The 10,888-nt window shown below is 38.0% G+C and overlaps 1 protein-coding gene across 3 annotated transcripts; it reads left to right on the forward strand.

Annotated features, from left to right (window-relative positions):
* Positions 1-135: 135 nt before the first annotated feature.
* LOC307031083 (uncharacterized protein) lies at positions 136-6,895 on the forward strand. 3 transcript variants are annotated; one of them, XM_079667853.1, is made up of 7 exons: positions 136-466; positions 1,708-1,873; positions 3,180-3,452; positions 4,530-4,592; positions 5,122-5,189; positions 5,321-5,364; positions 5,749-6,895. In XM_079667853.1, the coding sequence occupies exons 1-7, from the start codon at positions 254-256 to the stop codon at positions 5,795-5,797; spliced, it is 876 nt and encodes a 291-aa protein (XP_079523979.1). In that variant the 5' UTR covers positions 136-253; the 3' UTR covers positions 5,798-6,895. The 3 variants fall into 3 exon arrangements, with proteins under 3 accessions (XP_079523979.1, XP_079523978.1, XP_079523980.1); XM_079667852.1 differs by lacking the exon at positions 5,122-5,189; XM_079667854.1 differs by lacking the exons at positions 4,530-4,592; positions 5,122-5,189 and having other exon boundaries at positions 5,749-6,893.
* The last annotated feature ends 3,993 nt before the right edge of the window (positions 6,896-10,888 follow it).

Raw genomic sequence — 10,888 nt, forward strand, 5'->3', positions numbered from 1 at the left:
AGCTAGTTTCACTACATAATTCACTTTTTCTGTTCTCTCCTGCAGCTCCCGTACCCACACCACAAACCCATACACTGATCTACACCATCATAAAACCAATGGCACTTTTAAGAGCCAAACTCAACCTATCTCCCTATCTAGCTCTTTTATATCTATCATCTATTTCTTTATTCACCCTTCTATCTATGCTGTGTACTTCTCTACTTTCTTGTGTTTGTCAGTCTGTCTGTTTGTTTGTAATCCCGTGTTAATCATGCCAGGTGGGTCTACAAAAAAGACATATCCCTTCTGTCAGAACATTTTATTTTGTGCACAGAAGATGTGTGGACATTGCCTTAAGGAGCAGCCAAAAAAGCCGCGCCTTGAGAAGAAGCTCAAGAGGTTTGATGAGAAGCGAGGGGGTTGGGTGTCAGGGCGGAAGAAGAACCACAACATTGCTTCCATCAAGGATGAAGCCATTGTCTTGGTATGTACACTTTTTACTGTATGTTAAGGCCCGGACACACCAAGCTGACACCAAAGAACTGACACAGACGGACCCTGACTGTTTGCCAATATATTGGGCCAGAATCAAGTTGAATGTTGTTTTTATATACAATTATTTCTTAATGATGTTTGTATCTTATTAACCAATATACACTTTGATATCAACTTCAAATATAGATATTATTGCAAAGGTATTATTTAATATTCTCTTTTCTTTCAATTTAAAAACTACTCTTATCTTAACTTTCACAGCCAAGGGACACTATTTTAATTTAACTAGACATTTAAATAAACAGAGCACTTCCTTGACTTCCATGTTGTGTTCCATTCTTGCTTATGTACACACTTTTAGACCTTAAAGGTAGGGTATGTAAGTTTGACAAACCGGCTCGAGATCGCTAGAATTTGAAAATACACAACCGGAGAAAATCTACCACTTCCTTATAGAGCCCCTCCTCCAACACACACGAACGCGCACATGACCAATGAGGGCACGAGATAAGTTTGTGCACAGATGGAAGGCTGACAGGCAGGTAGGCCATCCAGTTACTTTAGCCGGGCCGGCTCAGATGATTGGTCGTGCTTTTTACAGTATTACTGCTTCCACAGATAACATTTTTTTATGTATTTTTTGTCAAAGCACTTAAGATATTCATTGCTATCGGGATGTTAAGAGCATTCCATGGAATATAACAAAAAGTGTATCTCGAGCCGGTTTTTCAAACTTACCTACCCCACCTTTAATAAGACTACATAATTGTATGTTACTACTCTATATTACTCTTACGACTGCAGCCACAACATACGGGAACGTTTTACATTGTAGCACGCAATTTCAATTTCAACAGTGTCAAGCTATGCTTGGATTGTGTTACATTTTTAATTATGCAATAGTCATTGTAAGTGTTAACTGTTAATTGTTGAGTGGTCACACATTTGTATCTTATTGTACTTTAACTTTAACATTATCAGGGTTTGAATTGGGACTCAGGATACTGATTTATTTGTATTTTGTGTTTGTCTATAAAATATTTTCTGCTTCTACTGTGTAACCCTTCCTGGTAAATACATGATTCTGCAAAAGCTTAACTCAGCATCTAGGTTTATGAATGGCATACAAAGATGCTGTCATCAGTAATGTTATAGTTGTAGTTATATAGTTGTTGTTGATCTTTCCTTTCCATTTATTTAAACAGTAAATATATGATTTTGTCATTACAGCTTGAGAAACTCCATGCCATTGGCTTTAAACCAGTGCTGCTTCTTGGCAAGGAGACCAGGAAGAAGGACGTCAAATGTGAAATCCTAACCCCTCGCTGCACACTGACCGCCTATGCCCAGGATTACCTTGACAAGATAGGCACTTTTTATGAGTACCTTTGTGAAGGTGAGATGCTTGCACTATATCTTCACAGTTCACAGTATTGTGTACACAAAATGTTTGTATCAATGGAGTGCTTAACATTTCCTTATAACCAACACAGTTATATGGAATGAGTTTGGATCAACTCATTTAATAAAGTCAGTTAAGTTAACAACAACTTACAGCGACTGTTTTCAATCCATCCAAATCTTGTGGGACAACAACTTGATCCAGTATTTATCCTTTGATACAGCCAGAAAGTAGTCATTCGAGCCATTTATTTGGGTTTGGCAAACTATATTTTTGTGAGACAACTAACACACATCCTTTCTACCTGTTAACTGTCACTATTTTTAGCTGCAAAGTATTACAAAAGTTGAAAGTAATAGCAAAATATTTAGGGTTATGGACAACGTTTGACTGTTTATTATTTTAGCAAACTACATACAATAAATACATTTTTAAACACTGAGTATGTAGCCTAATGAGACATGGCTTACTCTGCAGAGGGGACTTGTGGACATTTAACTGTTATTTATCAGGAAATAGTTAGGGCAAGTTTACGTGAATTTGAAAAACCATTTTGGGGTATTGTGCTACCACTTGCGCATTCATTGTATACAAATTGAAAGTTTTAGAGTTGTTAATGTCAAGGTAGTTAGGTTTGATGACTGAAATGTATGTTTAGGCTTGAGCCATCCCTTAAGCAATTTCCTTTTAGCAAACCGTTCCTAAACGGTTTCCTTTATCAACGCCCAAAAGGGAGAAATATTTTGAGGTTAATGGTAAGAGCACAATACATGAAGACGATCCCAGTTGACCACATATTCAGTTTGGCAGTTCTGTATTAAGGTCATGTTTCTCGGGTTGTAAACAAAAGCAGTTATCCAGTGCATCCAGAGGTCCCTTTACATTACATTTATGTTTTTATCCAAAGCAACTTGCTACTTATTTGATTGCACTTATGCAAAACACGTTTGCGTCAGTCTCATAAATTCTGAACATGTGTGGATGTAAATAATGTAAGGGAACATACATGCACACGTCTATATTTTGTCTACCGACAAATTGACATGTCAAATCACATGGAATGTAGACACAAATCGGAAGAATAATATCGCAAAAACAAAACCATAAATGGTTGACTGGATAAATACCACTATTTCTCTGCTATTAACTTTGACTTCACACAGTCCTATGACATGACGAGTATATTTTTGACCCTGTCTGGAAACATACCTTAAGCACGCTGTATTTCTTATTTCTAGATATATGAGTTAACCTCTTTGTCTTAAGCAAGTCAAGACCAACATTTGTTTAACTTCCACAGGTTGGATACAGGACTCCACTGGCCAGGGGGTTGCGGAAGATCCTGAGGAAGAGACAGTCACGCTGAACCTCACACCCTGTGACCCATCTGAACCAGAAAACAACTGGCAGGAGGCAGGGACCACAGAGAGCCAGGTGCCAGAGACAAGCACCGTGGAGCAGGTGGAGGTGCTGAAGACCTCCCCCGTGAAGCAGTGCAACATCATAGAGGTGGGGCAGGAGGAGCAGCCCCAGCGGGATGATGTGAGACAGGCTACCACCACGGAGGGGCCAGGTAATAAAATAGATAGATAGAATCGGAGGGATGAAACCCTCTTTAATGGTCACACATGCAGAGCACACAGCACACACAGTGACATTTGTTCTCTGAGATTTGCAGCTTTTATATTTATAAAAGTCAAGAGTTTTTTCCGATATTTTCCTAAAAAATTATTGTAGGTAACTTGTTGACAAGTCATGCTTCTACAATATCTCAAAACACCTAATTGCACTTCTTGCATTTTTGGGAATAGTGATGGTTCCAATAGGTAAATAATAATAACAACAAAAGCTAATCTAAATAACAATTTCACCTACAACTTCATAAATATGAAAGGAAAATGGGATACTTGGGTATGTGTATATCCTTAGGTACTCTGATATAAATAAATATTAAACGTTTAGAAAAATACAGTCTTTCATTCCTGAACAGACATGTGGTTACTATATGGTTATACCTTTTTCACACAAAAATGCAAAGCAACAGCAGGCTTACTTTACATTTTGATAAATCACAAAATAAAACTCCTATGTGATTTGGTTTACACACAGAAAGGGTCTTACATTGTAGCGTTGGGCAGTAGGTCGATTACATCAAAATGATTTGGCTCATGTCCATATATTGTACGAGAGGTTGATATCATTAATATTGTGGTCTACCTAAAGCAATCCCTGACCATAGGGGTAAACTTGGAAGCAACTCATGCAACAACGTCATGCAGCATATTTAAACTTTATACTCAAGAACTGCATTTAGATACGACACTGTCCCATAATGAACATACAGGGAATAAACTTTTTGAAAAGGTTTTTGAATCAAAGTTAAATTCATTTAACGTTACAGCACAACATGTTAATATTTATCAAACTAGTCCTTACACATAAAGTATGGAGTCAATTATATAGGCAAGACAACAAAACACCTAGACTTCATAGATCAACCTCAATTAAATCGCAATAACAAAAAAATATCTGTACCTAACACCTATTGCATCATGTGATGCCGCATTTGTGGGATGTATTTTGAAACTTGAGTTTAAGCTTAACTTGGTGTACTGTATGTATATAGTAATATTTCTTCTTCAACCCACAGCTGTCAGGACAGGGTCCGTGAGGGACACAGTACTTGGTCCTAGATGCAAAAAGAAAAAGTCAGGTATATTAACAGTATTAAGTATTTTGACTGATTATAAACATTTGCATGAGTCCAATTGATTGGTATTCTAATAAATCTATCGACATGTACTTTAGCAAAGTGCATGTAAACGCAGTGATTGATGCTTCTTCAGTGAGTTAACAATGCTATATTGTGACTAATAACTATAACTGATACATTATCCAAAAATCCAAAGGGCTTTAATTGTCTAATTAGACTAAAATACATACAGTCATAGTTGATAAGGTGGTGATGAGAATGCTAGGCAGTAAAGGAAGCAGCAGTGCAGTATTTTCTTTGGTCATCTCAGGCTCATAGGTGGTATGGCCATTCAAACAAGCATCCCATGTTAGGATTGAGAGCAGCTTGGTTCCATTTCAATGATGTATACAGTAACTTTTGACCAGTGATAACAGTGTGGTCACTTTTCATCGTGTAAGTCTGGTTGCTACTTAAGTGTTCATAGTTGTATTTATTTTATTTCTAATATGACTAATACTGTATGTGGAACCTGCTTTGATGTTCACAGATTGCTCCTACCACACTCGCCTAGAAACTTTCCCCATCAGGAGTGTAATAAAAGAAAGAATGAGAAAGGTTAGACGGGAATAAAAGTAATGCATAGGGTGTGCTTTATGATTTACAAACTTCCAACACAATTGTTTGCTAAATAGCTCATATGCGTTTGGTCTTTCCGAAATTAGAGATTTGTTTTCTTCTCTTGATAGGGAAAAGCAGAAATGTTGGTGGAGTGGGAGCCCTGTCCAGTATGGTATATATCTTCCAGTTACTTGGCTTCATGTCATCTGATGTAGTCCCATGTTGGAGAACAAAAACATGATATTTAACAAATGCAAAACATCCAAATCTACCACCAGTCCTCTTATATATTTCACTGCTGTTATTCTGAAGCAGCTGAAGTAGTGTAGGAACAAATGATTGTTTAACTTCATTGTTGTTAATGTATGTGTTTTTGTTTGTTTTTATTGTTTGTTAGAACATTTGTTTTCATTTCTATGTTCACTTTTTCTAAATGGTAAATGAAACATTTACTTATATAAATTGAGTTATAAGATGTTTGCTTCACACATGGTTTATGCTTTTCGGAAAGACGAAACCAGTAACTGTAACTAACATTATTCCATTCTGTTTTCAGTGGCAAGGAGTGGGCTCATTCCTGGCAGCCGAAGAATTCTCCGGGATAATGCATAAAAATAAAATCTGTTATTTGTTTTGTTTTTGCACGTTTGTTCTCTTGTTTATATGCTCCATTTGAGTCATATTTAATATGTTTCTATTAGAAATAAGATGAAAACTTTAGGAAATTACAGTTGAAATACTACATGATTTCATTGTCAGTGATAGGAACACCATAACCTATTTTAAGCATATTCATGTGTGAAATCTGGTACTTTGCCATCCACTGCCTTATCTAATTTGTTTAACTTCCGAAGTATAACGCTTTGGAGGTAGGCTTGCATATAAAGCGTCTTTGGGTTTCAGAAAAGCGCTCTAAAAATAAAATGTATTATTATATCATTTAATTGTAGGCCTAATTAAAATGATCCTGATCTGGATCACTGGTTTTGCTACTACATTTGAAAGCTTTTGGGGACAAATGCTTGAGATATTAAAATGGTAGTGATTACTTTGAATTTTCTTTTTCACTTATTGAAAACCACAACTCGAGTATCAGGATGGTCTTTATCTGGAAAGTTATCCACATCTCATCACCACGTTGTCACGGCGACCCTTTGTCACGTCACAGATACGGTACCCGAACTCAGATCGCCACCCAAACGATACTGCCGTTGCTAAGGAGGCAAAAGTGCAAATTTGTATTTTATATTTTTTTAAACACAGGGTTTGGTTTCGGATCACGCCCGATTGACGGATTTCTGAAAGGGAATGGAGCCTATACGGCCATCAACGCAAGACAAGTCGAACGAGTCCACGCACACACGCTGGAAGAACTACAAATATGTCAGCTCTGTGTACTTCGTAACGATTGTTGGGCGCGTATCTAATGGGAATTGTAGTTTGTAGCACTGCTCTCATATCATTTCAATGGGTTAACTTTCTATTCTTCTGTGTTTTTGTATGTTTTGAGCTGAGGTGCCAACTCAACATACAATGTTGATGAAATTTGGTGATGATTCATGTTTTTTGTGTTAATGTAAAAGCAGTTAAAACAGGACCGGTCAAATTTGACTGCGAACACCAAAGTAAGGGAGGGAAACGAATACAATAGGAGGGTTTTAATGTAACCATTGCTTATGACATTGATGATATTTTAAATCAAAAAACATATTCCCTAAAATGTGGATGCTCTGGATGCCATACAAATGAATAGTTGATATTTTTTTAGGGCCACAACTTTGGCACTAGAGCACCTAGTGTTATCAAACGCATTACAATGGTAAAACTATCCAAACATATTGCATATTACAACATTTTCCACTACGATGAAAGCCAAAAAAAACGTATTCTTGTTCCATCATGGCTAACCCCACCCATCCTCTCCACCTGCAGCTGGACAGACAGGTAACCCCCCCACCTGGACAGACAGGAGCTCCTTCTCCAACAGACTGCTGCAGTTCCGCTGTCACAGGAACCGATACAGGAAAACATTCCTGCCCACTGCAATAACTCTGTACACAAAACGTTCTCACTCCCAACCGGTCACATGTTGACGGACGGTCCACTCCTTGCAGTATCAATACTAATTCGGCTGACTTTTATATTTGATCCAATCGGTATATTGGTATATTTACACCATAACGGTGCACAGCTGATAGAAAGGGACACCTAGTGGTTAAAGCACGTTTTTGAAATGTATTATTTTTATTATTAGATATTAATAGGAGACACAGACAGACAAACTAATAAGGCTTTATTTAAACATTAAAGAATACTTTAGGTTAAGGTCTTATTTTGAATAAGAAAAAAGCTTTGGGGGTATAAATATTAAGCCTGACAAAGTACTAATATATTGCTTTCCTGCAATGTTAACTACTGTATGTTTAAGCACTTATTTTAACTGATATTATATTATATATTATACTCTTATAAGATGTATGTAGATAGTATAAGAAATGTGCAGAATATGACAGTTTAATGGTGGAGGTATACACACATATTGATAGATGTCTTGTAATGCACTGTTGAGGAACCTGCGAACCAAGTTGTTCATCTCCGACTTTGTCAGGTATTGAACATTCAATAAATAAAGAACACAGAATTATTAAATATAAAACACAGAATTTGTGTGATTATACTAAATGATTTACAAAAAAACACCACTGCATATTTACAACTGTTACACATGCTGATGTAACGCAAATGTTTCCAACTTGGGATCAATAAAGTATATCTTATCTTAAGATGATCGATGGCGATCCAGAGGCTTTGACTGAGGCTTGCTTTTCGTCTGGTGTTTGGACAAACATTTGGAGCAGGGCAGGTGGCAACACTTGACTGTGACTGGATGAGAGATGGCAGAGGGAAGTGACGGGGCAGGAAGCGAGTTAGGAGACATGGAGGGAGTAGGCGGGAGTTATGGAAATGGAGAATGGGATATAGTGAGGAGGAATAAACGTAAAAAGCAAGGAAATACTCATTCGGATGAGAGTAATAGTGAGGGTGAAAGGAGAGAAAGAGTAGTCGGAAATAGGCAAAAGGAGTTCATGGTGGTTGTGAAACTTGCGAAAGAGGGAGCTTCGTTTGGCGAGTGGAACCCTATACGGTTAACTAAATCGATTAATAAAGAAATCGGGGAGGTAATGAGTGCCAAAGTATTGAGGAATGGATCAATGTTGATCAAATGTAGCGATAGAGAGCAACAGGGGAGGGCAATAAAGATGAGTACCGTGGAGGGTAAGAAAGTGGAGTGTTCACTGTTTAGTGGTAAAAAGCTAGTCAGGGGAGTGGTGACAGGAATCCCCGTCAGAATTACAGCGGATGATGTGAAAGAGAATATAACAAATACAAAAATAAGTGATGTCAAACGCATGAAAGCAAACCGCAATGGGGTTAAAGAAGATAGTCTTTCGGTTCTGTTCACCTTTGATGAGAAAAGGCTTCCGGAAAAAATACTTATTGGATATATGTGTTATTATGTGAGACCGTATGTTCCACCACCAATAAGATGTTTTAAATGTCAGAGATTTGGACATGTGGCGGCAGTGTGCAAGGGAAAACAACGGTGTGGCAGATGTGGTGGAGATCATGAATACGGCAAATGTGAAGAAGGGGTAAAGCTGAAATGTTGCAATTGCGGAGGGGAGCATAGCTCAGCGTACCGTGGATGTGAGGTTAGCAAGAAAGCAGAACAAGTGCAGTGAGTCAGGGTGACGCAGGGAGTAAGCTATGCAGAGGCAGCAAAGACAGTTTCAGGAGGAACGCAGGTTACAATGGAAAACAAGAATAAGAGCAAAGAAACAGAACAAGTCCACAACTGTGTTAAGTTGAAGGAGGACACTGATAGTGAGTAAAACAGAGTTTGTATTGTTTATGGCAGAGATTATCAACTGTTCAGCGCAGACTAAAAGCCGGAATGAAAGAATTAAAATAATTGTCAGATCAGCTGAAAAGTACCTTGATGTGAAAGGGATGCAGTGGGAAAGTGTAAAAGATATACTAAATGATGATGTTCAGCAATCTCAGACATGTAGTGGATCAACTTGATGGTGTTAGTTGTACTGCAGTGGAATGCCAGAAGTTTAATTGCAAATGGACAAGAGTTTAAAAAATATAATGACAATCTGGGAGAGAAACCTAATGTAATTTGTATTCAGGAAACATGGCTGAAACCACAACTGGATTTTATTGTGAAGGGATATACTGCAGTTAGAAGAGATAGGGACTCTGGCAGAGGGGGAGGAGTTGCAACATTCATACAGAGTGGTGTAAGTTACAAAGTGATGCATGTAAGTACAGATCATGAAGCAATAGTTATAAGGGTATGGAATGATAGAGGACCTATCGATATAGTAAATTATTATAATCCGTGTCGGAAATTAGGTCAAAGTATATTAGAGGATGTTGGGGGTTTACTGCAAGAAAAAGTCATATGGTGTGGGGATTTTAATTCACATAACTCACTATGGGGTAGCAGTAGCACAGATGCAAATGGTGCAGTAGTTGAGGAATTTATAGATGACCACGGGCGAGTGTGTATTAACACTGGGGAAGGAACAAGATATAATTGTACAAAGAATATAGAAACAGTACTCGATCTGACATTTGTGTCTAGTGATATAGCAGGTATAAGTCCATGGAGTGTGGTAAAGCATACTACAGTGGGCAGTGATCATTATCCTGTAATGACTAAAGTTGGGACCAACATACGTTTTGAAAAGGAGAAGAAAATTCCTAGATGGAAATTGGGAAAGGCTAATTGGGATGCTTTCCAAGTTGTAAGTACGAATAGATGTAAAACACTTCAAGAGGAAAATGATGATGATATAAATAAATAGAATGAGGAGCTCGTTAAGGTTATCATACATTCAGCTAAAGAAACAATTCCGGAAGTTGAAGGAGTTAGGCGCACCAAGAGTGTACCCTGGTGGAATGGTGAATGTAACAAATCCATTAAAGACAGAAATAAAGCATTCAGACAACTCAAACAACTCCATTCTCAGGAAGCTTTGAATCAGTATACAAGGGCTCAGGCTATAGTAAGGAGGACGATACAAATGCAAAAACGCACTTTTTGGAGGCAATATTGCAATAGCATTGGAAGAGAAGTACAGCTTGCAGATGTTTGGGGCATGATTAGGAGAATGGGGGGAGTTCGAAGGAATTATGAGTTGCCAGTTTTGAGCAGAGGGGACATAATATCTGTCACAAACTTAGGAAAGGCGGAACTTCTAGCTCAGACATTTAAGAAAGTTCATAGTTCAGATAACCTTACAGAGGAAGCCAGGCAGTGCAGAGATAATACATTAATGGAAAACCCGAGAATATTGGATAGAGTAGAAGTGTTAGGGGATCAGTTGGACCTGCATTTTAGTATGTTTGAGTTGAGGAAAGCAATTATTAGTGCTCGTCAAACCACTCCTGGGAAAGATGGTGTTTGCTATAAAATGTTGGAATATATGACGGATAACTCTCGTCATTGTGTTAAGGTTGTTTAAAAGGGTGTCGGATTCTGGCCAACTTCCTTCGGTTTGAAAACAAGCGATAATAGTGCCCATACTAAAGCCAGGGAAAGACCCTTCAGATCCATCTAGCTACAGACCTATTGCCCTGACATCGCATTTATGCAAAATCATGGAAAGAATGGTTACAGAAAG

The sequence above is a fragment of the Notothenia rossii genome, assembly GCF_949606895.1.
Source record: "Notothenia rossii genome assembly, chromosome: 3".
Lineage (NCBI taxonomy): Eukaryota > Metazoa > Chordata > Actinopteri > Perciformes > Nototheniidae > Notothenia > Notothenia rossii.

Bases quoted from the DNA above. Each gene is read 5' to 3' on its own strand.
- LOC307031083 (XM_079667852.1), top strand. From the start codon at position 254: ATGCCAGGTGGGTCTACAAAAAAGACATATCCCTTCTGTCAGAACATT. The intron at 467-1,707 runs GTATGTACACTT...TTGTCATTACAG, and splicing joins AGGATGAAGCCATTGTCTTG to CTTGAGAAACTCCATGCCAT. The intron at 1,874-3,179 runs GTGAGATGCTTG...TAACTTCCACAG, and splicing joins TTATGAGTACCTTTGTGAAG to GTTGGATACAGGACTCCACT.